This window comes from Nuphar pumila, chromosome 4, assembly GCF_984573655.1.
Source record: "Nuphar pumila chromosome 4, dmNupPumi1.hap1.1, whole genome shotgun sequence".
NCBI lineage: Eukaryota > Viridiplantae > Streptophyta > Magnoliopsida > Nymphaeales > Nymphaeaceae > Nuphar > Nuphar pumila.
In genome coordinates, this window is record NC_143252.1 from 1,452,003 (window position 1) to 1,479,928 (window position 27,926).

Here is a 27,926-nt window from a genome sequence, read left to right on the forward strand (position 1 = left end):
TGTTTCAGTTTTATGATGCCAAAGCATGAACTGGAATTCCAAAGTTCTCAGAGTAGGTAAAAAATTTAGAACGCCATTCAGCAGCTGACCACATCTTTTGTCATCATATAATCATGTCTCAATATACATCAGTAATTACAACATGCTTTGGATCATGCCTTTCTGCAAATAGTAATAATTTAATTGTCAAACACTAACAGCATAGCTTCCTTTGCATGAGGATAAGCATCATATAGCTGACCTCTTTGACAAGCCCCAAACAATTTTTTGACTTCAATGCTAGGAAAAGGGAGCACAAACCTAAAACAATTAAAAGAACATGTGAACATGCATACACTTGTAGTTGAAGGCAGATTATAGTCATGCAAAAGAAAAGAAAATGTGTAATAATACTGAAAAACAGAACAAAAAGAGCTTACCCTGAAATTTTGCCACTTACTAGAATATGTAGCCTGGAAGGTTGACAGAGAACTGAGCAACTTCAACATCAAAGGGTCTACCTTTTGGATTTTTCAAACTACAAAACATTCATCCAGTCAGCTAATGATCCACACTACAGAATCCTCTCTCTCTCTCTCTCTCTCTCTCTATATATATATATATATATATATATATATACACACACACACACACACACACACAGAGAGAGAGAGAGAAACAGTTTTGTGGATGATGACTATAAAAAACCAACTAGCAGAGGGAAAAGGGGATTTCTTTCCCTGACAAAGGCAAGTTCAGATTTTCTGCTACAAAAATATGAGTTCATTCACATGGATGCATGTGAAACATGTTATGAACTTCCAACTCATGTAGAGTCCTAAGTAACCCAATCTTTACCTTTTTACTTCCATTCATGGCATTCATGGACCATCAATCGTACACCTCCAAACACAAAGTAGCCTCACACTTCTAACATTAATATACGTTTGAACATATCCTTAACGGCCTCCCTTAAAAAATATTATTCTCCATAAAAACCAGGGAAAAAATTAACTACAAAAGCTTCTAATTAGCAGGAGCATCTTGAAACTTTTTTCTTTTTTTCAAATAAATACATGGCCCAATGATGTTGAGTTTGAAAGGTCATGAATCTCATGATTGGTTCAGGCTACATACCTGCCAGGTACAAATGTGAAGGCACCTTCAACCGAACCAGAAGAGGAAGGCTGCATGGTGCAGCTTTCATATACAAATTCTTCACCATCTACATATAGGAGTGGATACTGATACATAAATAAGAGAAACTAACGTCATGTTACAGAACATTGGGACTCTTGGCCATACGAGTGCTTCAACAGTCACATCAAAATCAATTTTCATAGTAGCCATATGCAGAAAACATTATTTTACTGGTCATCCTGATTGACAAGTGGTATCTTAAATAAATATTGAAAATATTTTAGCATGTCACAAAGACACGTGGACACAAGGACACATGTCACGGGTTCAACATGCAAATCCATTTTTTTTTTTAAAAAACAGGACACGAGGGCATGATTTTTATTTATTTTTAATCAATACAAACTAATTTTTGATATTTTGATGTTAAAAAATGCATTTTTAATTAAATAAAACCTTAAAACATTAAAAACAATAAAATAATATTAAAATATTTTCATATGTGTTGGTGTAAGTGTTCGCTCGTGTCACCAAGGGCACACCACCAAAATGGCATCCCTGTGAAATAGCATTTTAGTTATTTTGCTTGAGTAAACAATGCCCAAAAGTGTGATTTAGGACTATATGTTTCCAAAAGAAAAAAATGGAAGCAAAAGTGTGCCTAAATGCAATAATTGAAAAATTGGGCAGTTCACTGTAAATAGCTAATATGTTGGGTAGCATTTTTGTACTTTATCATTTGCTATATTTTAAACAGCAGCAACTGAAAAAAAATTAAATAGCTATATTTTTAAATAGCTAAAATGATTTTTGTAGTTTTTTCGTGTTTTTTGAAAAAATTTAGATCCCTTTCATCAGTAAGAACTGAAAAAAAACTTTGAAACTTGAAAGAAGCAAAATCTATTTTTTTTCAAAAAACAAGGAAATCACAAAAACTCAAGGTGGAAATTATTTTTGTAGATATTATGGCCATTCAGGGAGTCCAGGAGCCTGTTTAATCACAGCCGATTGGTCAACTCTACATAACATGCCAAGACCAATAGTTCTCGTTAGCATATAGATCAAGGCTTAAGGTCAATTTGCGATCGAGCATCCCACCTTTCCAATCACAGCCTTGTCACTAACATCAGACACAACAGTACCGTTTGCACGGATAATCCAATGCCGCCAATAAAGCTGACAAGAAGTCAAGTATGTGCCATCTAATATATTCCCTTGAGAAAGGAGCCGCATACGAATAGAGTAAGAGAATAAGTATTTATTCTTTATACTTTGAGGATCACTATCTTCTGGGACAAAAACGGCAGATGCACGCACCTGAGACAACATGAAATCACAAATTACTGAAATTGTATTTGCTCATCTATGCACAGATGCCAATAATAACCAATGATATCATAATCGGTTTCAAACTTGAATTGACTTTCAAAAAGATTCAGAGAATCAGGCTTGAATTGAATTGGGCTGAATCAGTTGATTTATTTTTTTTTTAATTTGAAAAATCATAAAAAATTAAAATACAAAAACTACAACAAATAAAAGGGCCGATACAATCCCTGATTCAGCTTGAATTAGGATGATTCAGTCTCATTCAGCCGAATCAGGGTTGAATTAGCAGATTTTTTAGTATGGCCTAATTCGATCCTGAAGTGAATCAATTTGGGCCTGATCCAACTGATTCAGGCTGATTTGATTCACCCTTGACAACATTGATAATATCCTTTCTGATTATATGAACTGATATCAGCAGTTATCATGGTCATGCTTAAAATATAGGAGGAACACATATGCATATCCTAATCAACAAGCATGAACAATTAAGATGTGTAGACAAACTTCACATTTTAGGGATGGCAACGTAAAACCTGATTCCTTGAACTAAAAACCACATTGGGAGTATAATCTTTATCTCACCCTTCATAAATCAGAAACCATTTAGTTAATAGGACCAGCACTTTCTCCAGCAGAAGTGCAGAACATAAAACTCAATTCCAGACAAGGTCACAAGAGTGATGCCAAATCTGGCAAAAAAGATAAAGGAAAAAAAGAAAAAGCAAGGGAATACTCAATGATAGCTCTACTGCTTGCTTGCATAACATTTCAATAATGACTCATCATTCATCCTAACAAGACAACTCCACAGTTGTACCATTTATTTTCATCGTTAAAGCATGATCTTTTTCTCAGAATTAATTAGCATGTTCCTCCTCTAAGGTCACATTCTCTGGGAAGTGAATTATTATCATCACCCAAATGGTTGTGATGCCCAAAGCAGCTCATCCCAACTATTCAGAAATTGGAAGGCTTTCCAGAAGTGAATCATGGTAGCATGACAAAAATCAATTATAACTTCGCACAAGCACGAGTGCTGATATCAAATACAAGTATAAAGTGTCGGAGACAATAGATCTTGAAAAACTAAACACTTGGACACACACACACACACACATATGAGGACTGAACATATTAGGCCCCATTTCTCGTTCTGCCCCATTCTGCACTATAGGTTTTAAGTGTTTTATGATAGATCTGAACCGTTAGATGTGTTTAGCACGATCTATTTAGTAAGAATAGACTCTTGGATCATGTTTTTTCAATGAAAATACATGTTTTTATGAGCCGGGAAAAACTGGTACCTTCATAGCCATTGATTTTGGATCACCAGAAAAACCTGTATACACATCAGATTCTGGCGATCCAAAAGATGGTTCCCACTAAACAAAACCTATAGAACACATCTATTGTGTTAGACGTGCAAAAAAATACTTAAAATTATGATTTTTGAAGGGGCCTAACGAGACCTAACAAAAAAGAGGGCCTAAGGAACACATTACTATATATATGGGCGTAACAGTTGACACCCAAAGGTTGGATGAGCACACACAAATTTGCGCAAAAATGGGCCCTTAGTAGCGGTCATGACTGCCACTAAAGACCTTGAAGGCTATAGCGGCAGTCACTGACCGTCACTAAAGCGTCTTTTTTGTGCAAGATTGACATGCAAGGCACATTTGATCACGCCCAAAAATTTGGATTTAAATAAGGTATATTATTATGCCCTTCTCTATCTATCTATCTATATATATGTATATATATATATATATCAAGAGATAGAAAGAAAAGATATTAAATAAAGAATAAAAGAACTATTGGGGATGCCCAACACACTTGTTTTGACTAGCCAACAATTGTTGACTAGTCCCAATACAAACAAAAAATGAGAGGGAGACAACAATTCCCCTCTTGTATGTGGCACCGCAAATTAATATGCATTAACATTGTGAAAGAGGGAAAGTGACTGTCAAATGGGGTTGAGGAGGGTTGCCTATGGTAACAACGAGAGGAAGAGAGTTTTTGCGCCAACTAGCATGAAGCCTTCCTCCTTGGGTAGCAACATATAGAGAGAGAGAGAGAGAGAGTCTACACGCACTTGTTTTGGTAAGGGTGAGGTTACATCTATGTAGTCAAAGGCGCCTAGTCGGGCTAGTCATTACAAAAACTAGGAATAAGTGTAATTCCTAGGTTACTCCATTTGGGGTACCGACTAGCTTGATTAGGCACCTAGTCGGCGGCTAAAATGCCCTCGCCTAGGTGTGAGGGCACTGATGTCTTTTATTTATTTTATTTTTTTAAGATCTTACAATAAAAGGGGGGCATGCGAGTATTTCTCTCTCAGGCTTGCCCGACTGCAGTCGCGCCCTTTGCACTCGCGTGATCGCTCCAGCCTCTAGGTATGCACTCTCTCGGCCACTTCTTCTTCCCCCCCTTCCTCCGCCTCTTCTTCTTCTTCTCTCTCTTTCTCTCTCCCCTATCCTCCACCTCTTCTTCTTATTTCCCTGTCTTTGCCTCTCTTTCTCTCCCCCATCCTCCGTCGCTTCTTCTTCTTCTTCTCTCTCTCTTTGTCGCTCTTCCCTTTCATCTACCTCTTCTTTTCTCTCTACCTCTTCTTCTTCTTCTCTCTCTATATCTGTCTCTCTCTCTCCCCCCTTCCTCTGCCTCTTCTTCTTCTCTTTCTATCTCTGTCTCTCTTTCTCTCCCCCTTCCTCCGCCTCTTCTTCTTCTTCTTCTTCTCTTTGTCTCTCTTTCTCTCTCCCCCTTCCTCCGCCTCTTCTTCTTCTTCTTCTTTCTTTGTCTTTGTCTCTCTTTTTCTCTCCCTACATCCGCTTCTTCTTCTTCTTATCTGCCCCTTCCTCTGCCTCTTCTTTTTCTCTCTTACTATGCTTGATGATAGTGATATCATATACTCGAGCATTTGATGATTAATTTTATTTTAAGAATTCAAATTATGTTTAAATTGCATAGATTCTGTTGATATTGGCAATTGTTTGCTTGTTTATTCAATTGTTCTTAATTTTTGGGCAGATTTTGTAATATAACAAGTTTACAATGCTTGATAATAGTGGGCATTTGTTGATTAATTTTATATTGGATACATGTTTGCTATTAGTTTTAGCATATTATTTTAAGAATTTAGATTATTTTTAAATTATTTGGCATTTGTTGATATTCACAGTTGTTTGTTGTGCTTATTCAATTGTTTTTAATATTTGAGCAGGTTTTGTAATGTTCAACGTGTTTTTTTGTCTATTGCTTATTGTTGATTGATTTTATTTTTCATTCATGTTTGTTATTAATTTTAGCCAGTGTTGTTAAAAACGTGCCTCAAGAGGAGGCCCCTTGTGTCTCCCTTGTGCCTTGAGGCGCATGTAAAAAGTGCAAAGCCTTAGACCAATTTTTGCGGGCAAATAGGGAGGCCCCCAACCTAAATTAGGGTGAGGGACCTCCCTTTTTTTTTGTTTCTCTTTGCTCTCTACTCTCCCGTCTCTCCCTGCTCCTTGCTCTCTCGTCTCTCCTTGCTCTCTTGTGTCTCTCATTGTTCTCTGCTCTCTCGTCTCTCATCTCTCTCTCTCTCTCTCTCTCTCTCTCTCTCTCTCTCTCGAGAGAGAGAGAGAGAGAGAGAGAGAGAGAGAGAGAAGAAGAAGAGAGGTATGCAATGTAATGAAGTGCCAAATGAAAAGAGCAACGTCTCCAAGCGAAAGCACGCACATACACAAGATGCCACTAAAGGGCAAAATAAACCACAAAAGTGGTAAAGCACAAAAAGAAGATAAAAAATATATCTCACTTCATAGAATGCTTCAAGAGAAGCTTAGCAAATACATGGGGCTGAGCCCCTTATTTATACACAGCAAGGGACCCAAGGAGGGGCTCCCATAGAGTCGTTGGAGCCCCTCCAACGGTCATATTTATGACCGTTGGAGGGGTCCAACGACTCTATGTGGACCCCTCTCAAGTGAATAAAAACAAAAAGAAAAAAAACAAAAAAGAGGAAAAAGAATAAAGGAAAAAGAAAAGGAGAAAAGCATATCAATGATATGCGTGTACATGGTGAAATTACAGAAATACCCCTTATCGGGTTTTACAAAATAAATATATATATATTTATATATATAGATAGACACATAGACATATATATATCATATATATGTGTATGTGTCGTAATCTATGTATATATATATATATAAATATAAATATACATCATATTTTAACACCCCCCCCTCAAACACATGGTGAGATCACCGAGAGTTTGCTAAGGAGGAAGTAGAAGCGAGGCGAAGGCAAAGCTTTGGTGAAGAAGTCCGCCAACTGATATTCGGTAGGAACATATGGAAGTTGAATGGTGCCTCGTAAAAACTCGTCTCGAACATAATGACAGTCCATCTCAATATGCTTCGTTCGTTCGTGAAAAGTGTGATTGCTAGCGATATAAATGGAGCTCTTGTTGTCACAACATAGCTTTGATGGAGTTGAGAATGAGACACCCATATCTTTAAGTAAGCTTCTTAACCATATAATCTCAGTTGTGGTAGTGGCCATCGCCCGATATTCGGCTTCAGTAGATGAGAGAGAAACTTTACGCTGCTTTTTACACCTCCATGAGATAAGTGACTCTCCAAGAAACACACAATAACCTGTGGTCGAAATACGATCATCGGGGTTACCCCTCCAATCAGAGTCAGTATACGCAAGTAAAGTAAGAGGTGAAGAAGAGGATAAGAATACTCCCTTAGTTATGGAATCTTTTAGATATCTGATAATCCTCATTACTGCTGCCATGTGAGTGGTGGTAGGAGCAGTCTGAAATTGGCTTGCACTATGAACAGCATGGGAAATGTCAGGCCTGGTAATAGATAAATATGTTAAGGATCCAATCAATTGACGATAAGGCGTGGGATCTGCTAAAGGAGTGCCATCATTGGCTCTCATCTTGGCATTGATCACTTCTGGAGTCTCCACCCTTTTGTCATCTGTTAGCCCAGACCTAGCAATAATATCAGAGGCAAGCTTCATCTGAGATAGGACATACCCCTTGGGGGAGTATGCAACTTCAATTCCTAAGAAATACCTCAAAAAACCCAGATCAGACATATCAAAATTTTTCTTAAGAATATTTTTAATAAGATCAATACCTTTCTTATCATTACCTGTGATAATCATATCATCAACATATAATAACAAAATGGTTATGTATTCATTAGAGGATTTAACAAACAAAGCAGTATCAGTGTAACATGAGGAGAAACCATTATCAAGAACTACTTTGCTAAAAAGATCATACCAAGCTTTTGGCGCTTGTTTTAACCCATAAAGAGCTTTGTTTAATTTTAGAATATTGCCTTTCCCAATTTCAAGACCCGGCGGAGGATCCATAAGAACTTCTTCACATAAAGTTCCATTTAAGAAAGCATTTTTAACATCAAGTTGGTATATAGGCCATTGTTTGATGGATGCTAAGGCAATTAAGGTTCGTACACTAGTCATTCTGGCCACGGGAGCAAAGGTTTCTTCATAATCAATCCCATATTCTTGGGCATAACCTTTTGCTACCAAACGAGCTTTGTATCTTTCAAGAGACCCATCACATTTAGTTTTGACTTTATATACCCATCTACACCCAATTGCCTTCTTCCCTAAAGGTTGAGGAATAATGCTCCAGGTTTGGGCCTTGTTAAGAGCCTCTAATTCGATTTTCATGGCTTCAATCCAATGTGGGTGATCTTTAGCTTCCTTAAAAGAGGAAGGTTCGTGATACGAATGTATTAACATAAGACAAGTCCTATAATTCGGAGAAAAAGATTCATAGGACACAAACTTTTGTGGTGGCCTACTGGTACGAGCAGATCTCCTAGGTAGATGGTTGTCAGTAGATTCTTCTAAAGAAAAGTCTTGAGAGTATCTGTCAATAGCAGGTTGATGTTCATTTCCTATTCGCCGGGTATAGACATTTATATCATTAAGGTTTTCATTTTGGGAGGTATTATCATGTTGTTGTATATCATTATAATGTGAAATCCCATCACAACTAGTATCACAAGAAATAGCCTCAGGAGACTCAATTCTAGGAGCTAAGTCAAATAGAAAAGAATAATCGATGTCTTCCTTAGATGTGTGGATATCGAAACCATTTTGTTCTTCAATAAAGTTTACATTTCTCGACACATATAATTTATTGTTTCGAATATCATAACATCTATAGCCTTTTTGATTCTCACCATAGCCAATGAACACACATTCAATAGCTTTAGGTGACAACTTATCTTGTCCTAGACTAAGTGTTAGAAAGTGAGTTGGAATACATTGGGTTCGATAATGAACCCATACATATGCACGTGAAGTGCAAATATACCCATTAAAGGGAAACAACACAAGCACATAATGTGCTAACCCATAAAACCCATAAAAAGGGAAAAATATGACATAAAGTCATAAGTTGCATATCATTGAAGAAACAATGGACAAGGGGTAAAAACCCCATTACAATGGAGCATAAGCTCCCTCAAGAAGTAAGAAATACAAAGGGGAGAGCCCCTATTTATAACAACAAAAAGGAGCCTTGGAGGGGCTCCACTCATAGACGTTGGAGCCCCTCCAACGGTCACAAATGTGACCGTTGGAAGGGGCCCAACGTCTATTTGAGTGGGCCCCCCAAGGTACCTTTTGGTACTTGAGAAAAAGGAAATAAAAAATAAAAGAAAAATAAAAATAAAATAGATTACAATCACATTCATAAAGTGAATGTGCGTAAAACAGAGGAAAAGACTAAAATACCCCTACGGCTAAACAAAAGGAAAATATATATTTTATATATATAAATAGGAGGATACATATACATATATACCATATATGTATATGTATAATCTTTTATATATATAAAATATGTCTAATTACAACAATTGATGGGTACATTTTAACACTAAGTACAAAACATTTGCATCCAAAGATTCTTAGTCTATTAAAATCGGGACTAATTTTAAATAATTTTTCAAAGGGCGAAACATTTTTCAAAGAGGAAGAGGGCATACGATTCACAAGATATGTTGCGGTAAGAAGAGCTTCGGCCCAAAAGTTTTTAGGAACACATTTAGACACAAGAAGAGTTCTTGTGGTTTCAATTAAATGCCTATGTTTCCTTTCCGCAAGACCATTTTGTTGCGGAGTTTTAGGACAAGATCGTTGGTGCAAAATTCCATTTGTTTTAAAATAATTTTGGAAGTCTTTAGACATGTATTCTCCTCCTGAGTCGGATCTAAAAATGGCTATATTGTGTTGGAATTGGTTTTGAACAAGAGCGTGAAACTCTTTAAAATTAGTGAAGACATCAGATTTATTCTTGATAATATAAACCCATGTGTATCTAGTAAAATCATCAATAAAAGAAACATAGTAAGAGAAGCCTCCTTTGGACATAACGGGTGCCGGTCCCCATACATCGGAATGCACAAGTTCAAAAGGCCTTTTTGACACAAAATTGCTATGAGAATATGGAAGAGAGTGAATTTTCCCAAGAATACAATCATTGCATGTAAAAGTATTTGTATTACAAAATTTTTCCAAAAATGGAAAAAGGTACAATTTAGAAATACTAGGGTGCCCAAGTCTCCTATGCCAAGTCTCAATATCTTTGGATTGAACATGATTACAAAATGATTTGGATGGCAAAGACAAAAAATCCATATAGTAAAGGTCCCCTCTTCTATGGCCTTGCCCAATCCGCTTCCCGGACCGGAGATCCTGCACATAGCAATGGGTTGGTGAAAAAGAGACATTACATTCAAAATCGGTAATTTGAGAGACGGAGAAAAGATTTAGATTAAGTTTTGGGATGATTCGGATTTTGGGAACAAAAAATTCTTTGTTTTGGTCATAAATTTTCTCAAGGTTTCCAATACCCTCAACATTTAAAGAAGTTCCATCGGCGGTGGATACATATGATTTAAATTTATTGAGACTTGGTTTTGACAAAAGTGATGCATTTGGAGTCATATGGAAAGAGGCACCCGAATCAAGAATCCAAGAAGACATACCTGGGAATGAAGAAATGGCGGCACCAGAAGTGGAAGGAGAGGATGATGATGTAGAGGCGTTCATCTTCATAAATTGTTGAATAGTTTCGGTTAGATGAGCGATGGAATCCTTTATGTCACCATCATTCTTTGAATCTTCATTGATGATTGGAGGAGTTTCTCCCACGGAAGCTACCTTCTTCTTGAATTTAGGGCAATCGGGACGAATATGGCCCGGTTCATTACAATTATGACAAATGATTTTCCTTCCTCCACCATTATTCTTCCAAAAATGTGGTGGTTTATATGATCTTACATTGTTGCCGGGTCTAGACACGGCATGTACTTCATCAACATCCCTTTTCAAGGCCAAACGGGTTTCTTCTTGACATAAATCGGCCAAAATATCGCTTAGAGGAGTAGAGGCTCTATGAAGTAGAGATCCTCTAAGTTGTTCAAATTCGGGACGAAGCCCATGAATAAATTGAAAGAACCTCTCTTTTTCCATTTGCTCTTGTCTCATAGCAATAGCACTTCCTTCCCATTGCGGTTCGAGAAGGACAAGTTCATCCCATAAAGAGGATAGGGCACTATAATAGTCCCTAATGCTCATATCACCTTGCTTGGTAGCTCTTACCTTTTCTTGAAGAAAAAAGTGCCTAGCAAGGTCTCTTTGAGTGTACATACCTTTCATGAAAAACCATGCTTCATTAGCCTTCTTGAATTTTGCAAGATTTGCACAAATCTTCAATTCGACGTTATTCATGAACCATGCCAAGATTTTAGCATGTTCACTTTCCCAATCTTCCATTTTAGAAGAGTAATCAAGAATAGCCTTTTCTTTTTCTTCTTCATTCAAGGCTTTTTCTTCACCTCCTTCAAATTTAGTTAACTTTAGTTGTGGTTCCGGAATGGTTCCACATACATAACCCCAAAGCCTTTTACCTTTGAGATTATTCTCCATAGCGGCCGCCCACATGCGATAATTGGTCCCATCCAATTTGAATGAGAGATCAATTTTTGCATCTTTGTTGGCCATTAGAAGAAAAATTTATAAGACAAGAGAGTGGAGAGGTATTACTTGTCAATGGAGGATCCAATGAAGTCTTCTTAGCCAAGGCTCTGATACCATGTAATGAAGTGCCAAATGAAAAGAGCAACGTCTCCAAGCGAAAGCACGCACATACACAAGATGCCACTAAAGGGCAAAATAAACCACAAAAGTGGTAAAGCACAAAAAGAAGATAAAAAATATATCTCACTTCATAGAATGCTTCAAGAGAAGCTTAGCAAATACATGGGGCTGAGCCCCTTATTTATACACAGCAAGGGACCCAAGGAGGGGCTCCCATAGAGTCGTTGGAGCCCCTCCAACGGTCATATTTATGACCGTTGGAGGGGTCCAACGACTCTATGTGGACCCCTCTCAAGTGAATAAAAACAAAAAGAAAAAAAAACAAAAAAGAGGAAAAAGAATAAAGGAAAAAGAAAAGGAGAAAAGCATATCAATGATATGCGTGTACATGGTGAAATTACAGAAATACCCCTTATCGGGTTTTACAAAATAAATATATATATATTTATATATATAGATAGACACATAGACATATATATATCATATATATGTGTATGTGTCGTAATCTATGTATATATATATATATATAAATATACATCATATTTTAACATGCAATTTCCCCCCTCTTTTTATCTCTTCCTCTTCATCATCTTCTTCTTCTTTTCTTTTTTCCCCTTTTTCTTTTCCCTTCCTTTTTCTTTTTTTTCCTATTATGTTTTCTCCTCCTCCCGTTTTTCTTCTTCTTCTTCTTTTCTTCCTTTTTTCTTTTTTCCATTTTCAGTTATGTTGCCAATCCTATTATATTGTGTAGTTTTTTTTCAATCATGTTAATCTTGTTATGCTATGTAGTTAATCCTGCCAATCCTGTATATAATCTTGTTAATCATATTTTTCCTGTTATGTTGTATATTTTGCTCGCAATCCTGTTATGATGTGTAGTTTTTTTCACAACTATATAATTTGTTTCTAAGTAATATAATTAGTTTCTCAATTATGTAATCAGTTTCTCAGATGCAGAATCAGTTTTATATGCTATATATTTAATTAATTATATAAATTTGTGTATTTGTGTTGAAAAAAGATATACATAAATGTTAGGACATTATATTTTGTTGTTAATCCTGTTATGCTGTGTAGTTTTTTCAAAGCTATATAATTTGTTTCTAAGTTATATAATTAGTTTCTCAGTTATATAATCAGTTTCTTAATTACTTTTACAAGTTAATCTCATATTTTTATTATTTATTTGAGATTTTCTATTTCTTATTTGTTGAATTTCAATCTTGTTTAATCTTGCTTAACTGACACAACTCTGTTTATTGCTATTTCTAATGTAGGTATTATTATTCTTCTTCTCTACGTGGACGACATGATTATCACTGGAGGGGACAAGCAGAGAGTTGAATGTTAAAATATGTTGATCCTTAAATGTACATATATATATTTATATATATATATAAAGATACGTATACATATATATATATATGTATACATATCTCTATTTATATATATATATAAATATATATATTTTATCTTCCTAAAATACCCTCAAGGGTATTCTTGTAAATTAGCATTTTACGCATATTCCAATTGGAATATGCATTGTAATTTTTGTTTTATTTTTATTTTTTGTTTTTTATATTTTTGGATTTCGTACCACATTGAGGGCCTCCCAAAAGTGACGTTGGGAGCCCCCAACGGTCACAAATGTGACCGTTGGGGGCTCTCCAACGTCCCCTTTGGGAGCCCCCAAGGTGGTCCCTTTTCATGCTTATAAATAGGGGATTTCCCCTTTGTATTTGGCATTCTTGAGGGAGCTTATGCTCCATTGTAATGGGGTTTTCACCCCTTCTCCATTATTCTTCAATGATATGTAACTTATGACTTTAAGTCATATTTTTCCCTTTTTATGGGTTTTATGTATTGGCACATTATGTGCGTGTGTTGTTTTCCTTTATTGGGTATATTTGCACTTTGCGTGCATAAGTATGGGTTCATTATTGAACCCAAGGTATTCCAAGTCACTTTCTAACATGGTATCAGAGCAAGGTCACGATGGGGTTGTCTCTTGGTGCAACGGAAAGCGTGTCGCTCAAGAAATGGTGAAGTATTCATTGCTCTTCCTAAAGTATTATGCTTTTGAAGTTATTCGGTATGTATCCCTTTTCTCAAAAAGTATTATGCATTTGAAAGTATGTTTCTTGCATATAGTTTGTTCGTTTTGATGGTCATGATAGTTGAATTATTTTTTTTCACATTTCGTGTGCTCATATATTTTGAAAATATCTCCTTCTAAATTTGGTGAAATCGTTTGTTGTCCAAATATAAAATTCGTGTCTATTTATCGAACTACTCATAGCATATAATAGTAATTTATGTTTTTAAAAAATTACCTTCAATTATGTGAGATTTATAGTTCTTAAATAAGTATTTCATGATTGACCTATAAGTTAACTTTTAAAATTATATATGATCTCTTGCTAAAATAATGATCTTTGCTTAAAATTTCTTAATTCTCATATGAACCCTAATTTGATTTGAGTTCCTCTCTTGATTATGGATGTTAGTGCATTTTTTTGAAAAATTTGATATAATCATTATATGAGAATCTCTCACATCTAAAATCTTTGTTGAATCCTAAAGTAGTTCTTGTTAATGATAACTTATAAGAACTCCTAAAAAGTTTTTCAATGTTTCTTTTTTTTGAAAAATTATTTATGATAAACCATTAGGAAAGATTGTTTTTTTTTTTTAAAAAAAAAGAAATTTCCCACATAGAATGCATAGTTCATCTATTGCATCCTTTTTTGGTATAAATGATTTCATTTTTCATCCTTATAAACTTGTTGGTTTGTATTTTTCATAAGGTTTCAAAATCTCTTAATAATATCTTTAGAAATGCCTACATTGGCCATAATATAGTTTTAGTTGTCCTCAATTGCACTTGTCAAGCATGTAATTACATAATTAAAACTTGAGAATTTCAAGCATTGCTCTTTTTATAAAGTGCATACTTGCTCACTTTTGTGTATTTTTGTATTTTGTGCACATTTGCTTCTCAAAATATTTGCGCTTATATGCATTCCCTCTTTTCTATGATATACATGCCTTAGTGCATGTTTGTTTACACCTTGGTGTGTATTTGTTCAAGTATTGTATGAATGCTTTCGTGCACATCTTTTATAAAGCCTTGTGTGCTTACATGTGTATTGTCTCTTCGTAGACGTTTTTGCATTATGGAGCCTTTATGCATATTTCTTATTGTGAAAAACATAATGAATTTAGATATTGAGTCCTTTTTAAATCATTGTAAGTGCTTATAGCACTTTGTACGTTTCCGCATATCTCATCTCAATCAAAGAATATTTAAAACTTGTTGTATGGGATTTAATCCCAAATCTATAAATTTTCAAGTACTTTTTCCTTGAGTATTGTGTTAAAGCCTTCTTTGTGAACCATTACGGTTCTTATGATTTCTTTGATTAAAAGCTTGATTGTCTTGATGAATTCTTTATGTTGTGGTCTTTTTGATACAAGACTTCTTTTAAAGATTAGGCATAATTCGTGTTTATGCAAAATTGTTTTTTGATGGATTATATTGGACCTTTGATTCATTTTGTTAATCGGTCCTCTTTGTAAAAACTTTTTGGAAAATGATTCCTTATGTGTTTATTGCCCTTTTGTGGCATTTATATTTGTCCATCACATGTTATTTAATGCATCATTTATTTGGCCTTATTATTGTCATATTAGAGATTTTTGTCGAGGTGAGTTATGGGCACCTCGTGTTGTATCATTTTAGATTGTCCACCTTCCATATTATAGATGGTTGTTGAGGTGAGTTATGGGCACCTTGAGACTCTAAAATGAGTTGTTATTTGATCTCTAATTATGAGTGTGTCACTCATTTTTTCTCTTGTGGCCATTGATATTATGGATGCTTCTATGTAAATGTGATGGACATATGGTGTTTGAAACCTTAAATGCTTTAAGGTATATTTAAAATCAAGGTGTTTTGGGATTATAGCCCAACCTTTTATTTATGAATTTTATGAGTGCATTTGCACATTTGTGATTCCGAATGTTGTGCTTATTGTGCACATGTGCTCTTGTGTTTTTTCACAAGTGTTCTTGGTGTGTGTATGTTCACACATTTGTTCTAAAGAATATTATTTTATCATCTTGTTGAAGATACTTTTACATGCATTTATTCCAAAATGTTATTGTTATGAGTATTCATGTTTTAAAAGGAATATTGTTTCATTCGAGGTTTATTTTCATTACAAGTTTATTGCCTCAAAAGTCTTTTCCTTTTATGCCCATTATCTAAGTGTCATCATATGTAGACAAGAATTTTATTACACCTTCGCGTGTTTTTAGCCCTTTGTTGGCTTTTGCTCTCTTGGTCTAGTAGCTGAACACACTTGTCTTGAGTGTTTTTATATGTAGACAAGGCACGTTGATTCACACCATGGTGTGTGATTTTTAGCCTATGTTGGCGTTTGTGTCCTTGTTCTAGTCGCTTAAGATGTATGCCCATGGTTGGCTTATTTCACTCATTTCAAGTGCTATCATATGTAGACAAGAGATGTATTATGTTTTAGCCCATGGTTGGCTTATTACTCTTGTTCTAGTAGCTGAACATACTTGGTTTTAAGTGTATTTTTTACGTAGACAAGAGATACGTTTTAGTCCATGTTGGCATGTATTCTCTTGTTCTTGTCGTAGATGCACTTATTTCAAGTATTATTATATGTAGACAAGAGGTTCTTTTACACACCTTTATGTATGTCTTTGGCCTTTAATGGCTTTATATTCTTGATCTAGTAGCTTATACACTTGATTTATGGGTTTTGGAGGACTAATGAGGAAGATGTGTGTAATGGATAAACTATTGTTGAAATTTGCAAAATTTCATTCATGACTTGTGTTTTTCAAGCAAATCATATTTTTGATATGCATATCAAGTTGATTTCTTAGCATTTAATCTATATATTAAGTGCTTATGGTTTTTGCCACCCTTATATGCAAAATGAGTATTATGTATGTCTTTCATAAATGATTTTAAAACCTTGTGAACTCTTGGGTTTATTTTGCCTAAAGTATGCTTGGAAACTTTGTTTCTCTTATTTGGCACTTCATTACATGTTTGAAGCATGTTCATTAATGAGTTCTTTGAGTATTAATTCATTTCATGATAAGTATATGCATATGCTCTTTATGACCTTGTTTGACCCTCATTCAATAATGTTTATGTATATCATGCCTCTTCGTAGGCTTATTGTGGTGTCCCTTAGTGGACCATTTTTGTTTTTCTCCATTATGGGGTTATATTTGTCCAACGTTGGACCTTATGAATGCATTATGCATTCTTGCAATTTATTTCTGCATAATTTGCTTCCGCTCATTTTTGTTTTAAACATGATATATGATTTTTGAAACTTTGGTGTCATTTTTGCATAATGTGCATCTCTTCTAACCTGTGCTAGTTAGAAATGTTCCATTTGAATAAAAGTATAAAGATTTGTTTTACTTGTTTCTTTGTTGTTATTTCACAGGATCTTGGAGATAGGACAAAGAGAAGTACCCTGGATAGTTCGGGAAATTTGAAGACAATAGGAGGAAGGCCTTTTCAAGTTCCATTGCATCCTTGCCGGAGCCTCTTGGAGTCTTGCCCTTTGTTCAATCTTTTCGTTTCCCCGCAAAGATTGAGGGGGGGTGTTAAAATATGTTGATCCTTAAATGTACATATATATATTTATATATATATATAAAGATACGTATACATATATATATATATATGTATACATATCTCTATTTATATATATATAAATATATATATTTTATCTTCCTAAAATACCCTCAAGGGTATTCTTGTAAATTAGCATTTTACGCATATTCCAATTGGAATATGCATTGTAATTTTTGTTTTATTTTTATTTTTTGTTTTTTATATTTTTGGATTTCGTACCACATTGGGGGCCTCCCAAAAGTGACGTTGGGAGCCCCCAACGGTCACAAATGTGACCGTTGGGGGCTCTCCAACGTCCCCTTTGGGAGCCCCCAAGGTGGTCCCTTTTCATGCTTATAAATAGGGGATTTCCCCTTTGTATTTGGCATTCTTGAGGGAGCTTATGCTCCATTGTAATGGGGTTTTTACCCCTTCTCCATTATTCTTCAATGATATGTAACTTATGACTTTAAGTCATATTTTTCCCTTTTTATGGGTTTTATGTATTGGCACATTATGTGCGTGTGTTGTTTCCCTTTATTGGGTATATTTGCACTTTGCGTGCATAAGTATGGGTTCATTATTGAACCCAAGGTATTCCAAGTCACTTTCTAACATTGAACACATTAAAACACTTCTCAAAATGTATTTTAAAATGACAAATTTGGGTTTTTAAAAATATTTTCTTGGTATTAAAGTTGCTTATTCTTCTAGAGGATATATATTGACTCAATCTAAATTTGCTTTAGATATTGTTGTCAGGTCTAAAATCTCATATGATAAGAAGATTGACACTCATGAAGTTGTTAATATCAAAATGAGAATTGATGATGAAGAACCACCTAAAAACCCGACACCATACAGACAACTTATCTGGTCACTGTCTTTCAATTACAAGACTTGGCATAACATATGTTGTTCACACAGTCAGCCAGTTTCAGCATAAACCTTTGTTTATATGGGAGTAGTTTTACGCATTATTAGGTATATCAAGACTTTCATTTATCAATGCCTTTTTTTATCTATTTCTTTTTTTTTAAATTTAATTGTTTATATTGATGCTGATTAGGAAGGTGATCCCAATAACCGACACTCAACCACGAGTTTTTGTGTTTTCTTAGGTGACTCGTTGATCTCGTGGCGATGTAAGAAATAGTAGGTCTCTCTCTCCTCGACTGAAGCAGAATACTGAGCCATGACTACAACCACTGTGGAAGCGGTCTGGCGAAGAATATTGTTGGCTGACATGGGCATTCAGATTAAAGGAGCATCATGAATATGTTGTGACAACAAAAGTTTGATCTATATTGCCAACAACCGGACCTCCCACGAACGAATCAAACATATTGAGATGGACTATCACCATTACAAGAGGAGCATTTGCATGGCATTATCGATCTTCCCTATGTTACTTCAAAATATCAATTGACAAATTTCTTCATCAAACCTTTCGTTGTTCCTAGATTTCACTTTCTCTTAGGCAAACTTTCAGTTATCCAATCGTAAGTTTGAGGGGGAGTGCTAAAAATATAAATATACATACACATTTATATGTATATATATAACTAACTAGGATTAGGATTAGTTAGTTTAGCCTTTTTGTTTTTTGTCTTTTTATTTTTGTTTGCATTGGGACTAGTCAATACTTGTTGACTAGTCAAAACAAGAGTCGTTGGGGAAGACCAAGTATCCCCAACATCTCTCTTGGAGCACCTCTATTGTGTATATATATAGGGTAAAACCCCTTTCATTTTGTATGGTTCTTGCATAGATCAATATCAATAAAATATTATTTTTTTACCCTTGTATTGACCCTCTTTTGGTGGGTTTTGCGTGTGAGCCCATTTATGGCCTTTTGTATGTTCATTTTGATATTTTTGGTGAAACTTTTTTAAGTGTCTACTTTGGTGATTTGGTGAATATTTTTAGAAGAACTCATTTCCTTTCAGTGCCCATTAGAGGCACATTAGTACTTTTACTTTATTTTATTCTTTTTGTCATTTTCTGTTTTATAGGGGCTATTTGGTCAAAAATCAAATATAGCTTTTGGGTTCTTTTTGGACTAGTCAACATAGGGTTGACTAGTTAATAGCGTTGTTGGAACAATCCAACAACTGTATTTATAACTGTTGGAGCAGTCCAACAGCTCTATTTGAGACTATCTCTTATATATAAATAAGGGTGAAGCCCCCTCTTGCTCTTCAATGCTTCTCTTAAGCATTCATGCCCAATAAAATATAATTTCCTTATGTTCTTGTGTTCCTCTTTTAAATGTTTTGTTGTCTTGAATGCACTTAGTGCTTGTGTAGTGCCTTTGTGCTCTTGTATTGTCCCTTAGACTTGTATTGTGCATGTGCACTTTGTATTTATGATCATGTAAGCCCTTAGAGGCTCTTATTTTGTATTTCCACATATTTTATTACATATATACCCACTGGAAAACTCTTCTCATAATCCAAAAATTATCACAAAAGTCATACCATCATAACAGTAACCCATGTTGATTCCTAGTTGACCTGTTCTTAAATGCTTTGTCAAATAATGAATTAGAAGTTCCTCTTTCTGCCTGTCTCCCCATGTCGGAGATGAGGTGTCGTTAGTACTGACAATGTGAAATGCACGTTTATAAGTTTCCTTTCAACAATATCAGACCTGTGACACTAAACCAACATTGTAAGTTTGTAAGTTAAATGGTGAAAGCTTCAGACTAACAGATCCAAAACTCACATCCCCCTTCTCACAAATTGAAAAAAAAACAAAGAATGAAGTGAAAAGGAAAAACACTAGGAGAAGTTTTCATGTACAACTATATATTATAATACCCCCAGTTATGGAGGGATATGAGACCCTGAAACACCCTGCCACAAATTTGGGGAAAACAATTATGTTTACAAAAGCTTATCAAATTGAAATCTCATGCCATCTAGAGTTGATTCAAGAAATCCTACTGCTCCGATCCTGCATTTAGGATTCAATAGTTGTGTTGCAAAGTTTTAGATTTTAGAATACTGTCTTCAAATTTTGCTGAATTGCACAAAAATGAAAAAGAATTTCAACAGTTCGAGAATGAACAAACACAATCATCCAAGAAAAAATTTGGATTGAATTAGTTAGACAAAAATAAATAAGTATCCCTGGAATAATGTCATCTAATGTTTACCAAACTTGATCAATTATATAACATGGATGTCTTAATCACTTCTGTAATTTCCATTATACACTCATCCTAGTCTTCATTGTCATCTTTAACTATAATTCTATAATTTTATGTGCATGTGTTTGTTTGCATGATTGTCCACCTACGCATGCTACATATTTCTTAAACAGTTGCTGCTATCACTAACATAGACATAATCTTTGTTGTCCTAGTGAAGGTTTAACTCATATCATCCGGGCCCAAAATGAGATAAATATCATATTATATCATAAAAAATCATCTTTTTAATAAAAATTACAAATAAATTAAAAATAAAAAATCAGGAAAAAAAACCTAAAAAATTTATCACACGAAATGATGATGAATTGCACAAGATACAACTATAATATCACATCAAACATTTATGAGATGCATAAGACATTGAAGATCAAATAATAAAGATAATATGCCATGAATGCATGCATATCTCACAAGAAAAATGCAAATTATGAAATATCATGCAATTAAGAAAACATGACACAAGACTCATAGTTTCATAATACATAAACAAAAAACAAAATAATGAAGTGTTTGTCAGTACTTAAGTTTTGTATAACCAAGTTTTTTCAATATGCAGACAAAAACAAAGTAGATGATTTCAATCATCATCATTATCTTCTCCTTCTCCAAAATACACCGTCTCCTTAATATCTACCTCTTGTGCTCCTTCTGCATTGATCCACACAATGTTCTCTTCACTTAATAAAGTGGATCCCTTTTGAACCCATTCATCTAACCTTAAGTGTCAAAAGTGGTGCCTAGGCGGGCTAGGCATGCTTATGGGTCTCGGCAGTAGGGCCTTGTTTTCCCCCTAGGCCATTTTTTTTTTACTTTTCTTCTTCTTTTCTTTTTTTTCCTTCTTATTCCTCTCACCCCAAACCCTGTTTTTTCTTCTTCTTTTTTGTTTATTTTTTCCCTTCTTCTTTCCCTTTTATTTTTTACCTTCTTACTAGATAATCGGCTCGCCCATATGGCCGAGCCCTATAAGATAACTCAGATGGTAGAAAAAGCTTTACATCATATACATTTATCAAGATTGAAAGTAAAAATAATGAAAATCATATACATATTGATAATTTTAAAACATTATAAAATTATTTCATTTTATGGCTATTAAAAAAAGGGGAGAAAGACGTTTTGGAGAAAGAGAGAGAGTTTCCTCATTTTATGCCTATTAAGAAGGGGGGGAGATGTTTTAAAGAGAGAACTAGAGAGAGCAGTTATAAATAATAACTTTTTGAAAAAATTACAATATGCCATGTAAGTAACACTTCATTTCTTATGAAATCTCTATGCAAATGCCCTTACAAATTTGTAATTACATTCTCAACTCACGTGACAAAAAAGTCAATTAAGAAAAGGTTATAAAGAACCCAATTTTTTGCACTTGATACCCTTGCTTATACTTTTATAATATTTAGGATTTTTTTCCCTTTTTTCTTCTCATTTTATTCTTCCTCCTCCTTTTGCTTCTCCACCTTCTTCTCTTTTTTTCCCCTTGCACTTCTTCTTTTTCCCCTTTTCTTTTTTTTCCTTCTTTTCTTCTTATTTTTTTCTTCATCCTCTCGCCCCTCCAATCTCTTTTTTTCCTTCCTCTGTCGCTTCTTCTTTTTCTTTTCCTTCCCTTTTCCCCCTTTTTTTTTCTTTTTTCCTTCTTTTTTATTTCTAATTTTTACATGTATGCATGTGTTTTTCACGTGCACACACACACACATATAGTTTTTATATATGTTTTTGTAGATAGATTATACAATATATATGTTTGTAAGTAGGTTTTTTGTTCTTGCTTCTTGCAGGGGGTTCCGATCTATATGACCTTCGGGCAGTCTTGCTCTTGCCAACCTTATGGAGCCACCTAAGGGTGGACATCGGGTTGGGCCGAGTTAGCCTGATAACGAGCCTGTAAAGGCCCAGTGGACCCGACTCATATGAAGAGCCGCCAAAAGCGTGACCCGATTATTGTCAGGTTGGGTTTTCTTGATGACGTTTGCGACCCACCAGAAAACCAGACAAACCTGAAAAGAGACAGAGAGATGCCTGTTCCGGTTACGCCACTTCCACCACCATTGCCAACCCTCTCGTTGGACGGAACCTGCTATCGACCCTCCCGCTGATTGGAATCTGCTCCAGACTCACCCCCTGCAACCCTGTTGCAGCATGGAGAGAGAGGGAAATAGAAAAAGGCAATCTCCAATCTCAAAAAAAAGAAAGATGGAGAGGCACGTGACTTTATCAATCATGTAAGCATGACAATTGCAACCTTTTATCATTTTGAAATTTGAACAAGGGTACAATTTCCCCCCTCTTTCGTTTTTTTTCCTGAGTCACCCATAAGGGCCCGACTCAGGCTGACCCTTGGGCCCGAACTTAACACTAATTGGACAGGACTTTCGTTTTTTAGGTAGGGTACCCGGTTGGCCCAACCCGATGTCCACCCCTATAGCCAGTCGAGTAGTTATTTTTAAACCTTTCCTGTTAATCGATGCAAAGCTCACAAACTAGCTCGCTTCATCAAGCTCTTGTAGTAGATTGCAAACGATCACTCTATGCTCGTTGCTTACTCTCGACCCTTCACTGCCTCTGAAAGGGAAAGTGTGCAATGAAGACAACCATTGTTGGACTCAAACAATCACCCTAAGCATGGTTTAACAAGTTCATGTTCAATGTTACACAATTTTATGAATTTCGCGATATGTTACATTGAATTACACACTTATACTTCATTTATAGTTATAATCATATGTTTGTTACTAAATTTAACTATTTATTGTAATATTTTTGTTTTTCTTGATGTTTTATTTTTTTCGTCTTATCTAGGTCGACTATTCTTACCTAGATCCTAACTAGCGCTCTTGACAACTAAGTATCCAACACATTAAAGTTTTCTAGACCGATGGGATCAAATTGCTCCTTACACCTCCATGATCGTAACTTCTCCATTTGCCTAAAAAGATGAATAGTAAATAAAGTTGTAGGTTTGGTATCATATTAAAAGAAATCTTAATCAAACATATACAAATGACAAATAAACTTTATAATCTTATAAACCTCTGTTTTAGTTATAAGTTGCAGTGAACATTGACAAGGTTGTTGAGTCTTTTATGCTCCAGTCCACTACTTTTTGTATAGATTTGCTCAAAGATGCTCCAATTTCTTTAGCATTCACTTATGCTACATGTTTGAGTATGGCAAATACAAAAATGAAATTAAAATAAACAATAAATTAAATTACTTGGACGCATTGTGAAACGGTTCCACACTTCTGCAGGTGCACTATCATACATTTCTTTGAGAATTGTAATGAAATATGCAAAAATACAAAGCAAGATACTCTAAGGGCTTACAAGATCATAAACACAAAGTGCACATGAACAAGTCCACTATGGGACAATACAAAAGCCACAATGGCTACACCAAGAATATAAAAAAATATTGTTATTAATAAAATGCTTAAGCAAAAGTATAAACAATGAAAGGGGACAAACACCCCTATTTATAATACAATGAAAGACCTTTGAGGGGGGCTCCAAATAAAGATGTTGGGGGCTCCCAACAGTCATATTTATGTTACCGTCATGTTGTTTGAGGACTATGTTACCTTTTAAGCTGTATATGATTTTATTTTTACATAGTGAAAAGAATGCTTTGAACCTCACCGAGGACATGGCAATGGATAGAAATGATTGGAGGAGAAGGATTCATGTGGAAGACCCAGAATGATTTTCTTTTTTGGTTCATATCGCCGACCCCAATTGTTTTGGGATGAAGGCGTAGTTGTTGTTGTTGTATAGTGAAAAGAAAAAGAAAACTAATGCACTTTAAAGATACAGTAAGACTAATTAATTTAATACTTTTATAAAAAATTTGAGGATACAAGCAGCTAAATGTTCAGACTTTAGGGCCTTTAGGCAATATTTGGTTGTCAAGTGAATGTAACCAACTTTTAATGAACAACCCTTTCTACTAGTTAAAATTTTTGAAATCATATCATGATCCATTTTATGCAATGCAAAAGCTTAGATTGCTGAATTTTGGGGACAGTGAACTAGTTCACATTTCTAAAGATGCAAAAATATACTTTGGTAACTGATCAAGTGATCAACTAACTCATACCTCTTTTAGACAGATTCTTTAATCTAAGATGTGGCACCCGAATGTCCATTTTTCCAAGTGTTCCATCTGAGGTAATCCATATGCTGCATGCATAGTTGGCAAACCCAGCGAGTTGACTCGAGAATCGCCTGAGTCGACCTGGATCAGACCCCAAACTGGGTCACGATTCAGGACTGTCGATCCACATGCAAAAACAATATTTTTTTCATGCATTTTGTGATTTTAATGCATAATTCCCATAAAAGAATACTTGTTATCAATAATTATATGTTTTTAGATCATAAATATTAACAATTATGTATGGTTGAATACTTATACGGCTTAGTCATTGATGTCATGTACTAAATTTAGTGATTATACAATATGAATTTTGATTTTTTCCATATCTTAACACTAGAAAACGTATAGTCCTAACCCATCCGAGTTACCGAGTCGACCAGCTGACTCACGAGTCAAGGGTTGGGCGATCCGACTCCAAGTCACGAGTTTTCCAACTATGGCTGCATGCTCCAACGATGACACGATTATATAATTTTAAGAAATTAAGAGAACATGAAGTACTGTAAAGGCACCATCAATGTGAGATCCTGATAAAACATGCAAGGGTGCAAGCAGAAAATTATGACATAGATTAGAAAATCCACTAAGCTGCCAAAGAGTTTCATAAAATAATAAATAATTTGAAGCATGATGATGCTATAAGCCTTTCGTGGCATTCATTTATCATCACAAAGAAAACAAAAAGAGGAGAAGTAGGCAGACACAAGCCACAAATCTAACCTGAACACCATTAGTTGTAGCAGTTGAACAAAGTGGTGGACACTCTGGGTATAAGCTAATGCTTCGGATGTTCTCTTCCTTACGAACTCTGTACATCCCAATTTGCAAACGCCTGCTATATTCCTCTAGCCACAGAAGCATAGCATCTTGCTGTTGTGCATCATTTATATTATGGACTGACTTTATCAATGCACTAGGAACACAAGGCATCATTTCTCCATTAGCAAGTCTTCCGGTACCAACATACAGCTGACCATCGGTACAATCCAAGAAAAAAAACTTATTCAAATTAGAGGAAGCTGCCACAACAATGCATTTTGACTTTCCGGTAGAACAGAACAGGGCAGATAATTGTTTAGTTTTCCTAAATATTTCACTTAAAGGCAGCAAATGAACATTAACTGCATGACCATAAAAGCAGTATCCACCAATAAGGCCCAAGGAAGCTGATTGTACACTTCGGAAAGAATCAAAGTCTGCTACTTCTTGACCATTAACAAAGCGATAGATAACTCTAGTTGGCAGAGGAAATTTTAGTCGCAGAATTTCTTCCATCTCATTTATTAGAGCTTCAGATGCACCCCTCTGCAATGTAGAAGATAGTTCTGGAAAATTCACAGCTGTCCAATTCTTAATAGTATCCCAACATAATTTTACTCTCTTCACCAACGGCAGTGGGTACATGCCAAAAGACTCCTGCCATGTTTTATATGTTGCCTGAAGATCAAATTTCCAGAATAGACATGAGATACATCATTAGTAAAATTCAATTTCAAAACATTAAATTCATTTCTGGCGACAGCAAGTGACGCAAAAGCAAAGCGATGAACAACAATTGAGAATAGCATCCTTAGACAAATATACAGGGAGAATGCCAGCTCAGAGCCAGAAAGCTTTGAAAGATGCAAAACACATCATAATCCCGAGGGTCAAACCAGATTAAGGAGAGGAAATTAAGTCTGGCATATTCGACTAAGAATAGAAGTTAATTCTAGCAATAAAACAGCAAAACATGTCAGCCTTAAACTTGATAGATGAAAAATCTATTGGATTTCACCACATTTTGTTATTCAACTAACATCAATTTGTTATTCAATCAATGCCGTGAAAAAGGTTAAGCCCAAGAAATATTCAGAACCATGGATAATGTTAGATATCATGGACAACTGTACTGAACCATACAATAACATCACTTCCAACTTCCACATGTTAAACACCATTCACAAAAAACAGTCATGCAGATACCAATTCAGATAAAAAAGGCAGCCTTTCAGCAGAAAAATACAGAGGATTACACAAATCAAATACTCAAGATCCTTCAAAACAACATCTATTACCAGATGAAAGTCAGAACGAGTCTATTCAAACAATCCATTGATCCTCCACCAAGAGAAAAAACAAACCATATGAAACAGTGTTCATTTCCCAAGGCTTGGTTCTTCAAGCAATACAACTATCTGCTTAAGAGAGCTTTCCCTCTCTAATATCAACATTCTGTCAAAGTAACCAACAGACTTAGAAAAGATAAACACCGGATGCAATAATTGCTAATACCCACCATAATTGTCTTTCCCGAAAAAAAATACCACCATCATTCTATATAGAACATATTTACCACCAAATTGCCATCTGATCGTGTCATTCCCCATAGAAGGGCCAACAATGACAACCAACGAAACAGACTCCCTGACAATAGGATTGGCTCCAAACCCCCACATTCTCCAGACGGTAGTTGAAACCAAAATCAATACAAGATGAGTAACACAAGTCTGATCTCCAAGACCAAACAAAAAATGGTCCAAAGTGAATGTCACCATCAAAGGCTATTCCCCATCTTGACATGCCAAAAAAGAAAGAACACCCAACAAAAATAGAAAAAAAAAACAAATCTAATCGTCCACTGCACCCACTTTACTACTCACCAGTAGCCAAAGAGTAACAAGTACCCAATTGAATTGATCTAATCCCAAAGACCCAACAACACAAACAATGGACATTTCAACCAACCTTTTTGTCCACAACTAACAACAAAAATGTTAAAGGCGCCTTAATATAAAGAAACCAACAACTCAGAAAAATCTCTTTTTTTCTTTTTTTTTGGTTGAGGGAGCATATGCACGAGCATGGGTGTTTGTGAGCAGTACCAAGAAAACAATACAAAGAGAGACCTTCATGATCGATGGGAGAAATCAAATGACCCACAAAGAAAAACAAGAAAGAGAAATTGCTAATTGGGGAGTTGTGTTTATGTGGGTTTTAAGAGAAGGGCGTTGCCTTGAAAGAGGGGCACGTGTTGCCGTTAGGGTCGTGAGGGGTGGAGACGTCGAAATCAGAGAGGCAGAAGGATGCCCAGATGTTGTCATCGGATGCGGCGTCCCTCAGCGACTTGCAGAGGCAGGAGAGCTGCGCAGAATGCCTTGCTCCCACCTTGGATAGGATGGCGTGCAGCACCAACTCCTCACAGTTCTGCAGGCACCCCATCTCTCTCTCTCTCTCTCTCTCTCTCTCTCTCTCCCTCTCTCTCTTTACTATGAATCTATGTTCTCTCTGGATCTCCAATTATCACGG

General features: G+C 35.4%; 1 protein-coding gene across 2 annotated transcripts; it reads right to left on the bottom strand.

Annotated features, from left to right (window-relative positions):
- Positions 1-27,926, bottom strand: LOC149839018 (F-box protein SKIP16-like). 2 transcript variants are annotated; one of them, XM_090002228.1, is made up of 6 exons: positions 27,633-27,926; positions 25,359-26,075; positions 2,218-2,436; positions 1,117-1,223; positions 440-517; positions 1-300 (listed from the first exon to the last, which is right to left on the bottom strand). In XM_090002228.1, coding segments are annotated over exons 1-6 (1,329 nt in total). In that variant the 5' UTR covers positions 27,840-27,926; the 3' UTR covers positions 1-299. The 2 variants fall into 2 exon arrangements, with proteins under 2 accessions (XP_089858354.1, XP_089858355.1); XM_090002229.1 differs by having other exon boundaries at positions 420-517; positions 27,633-27,924.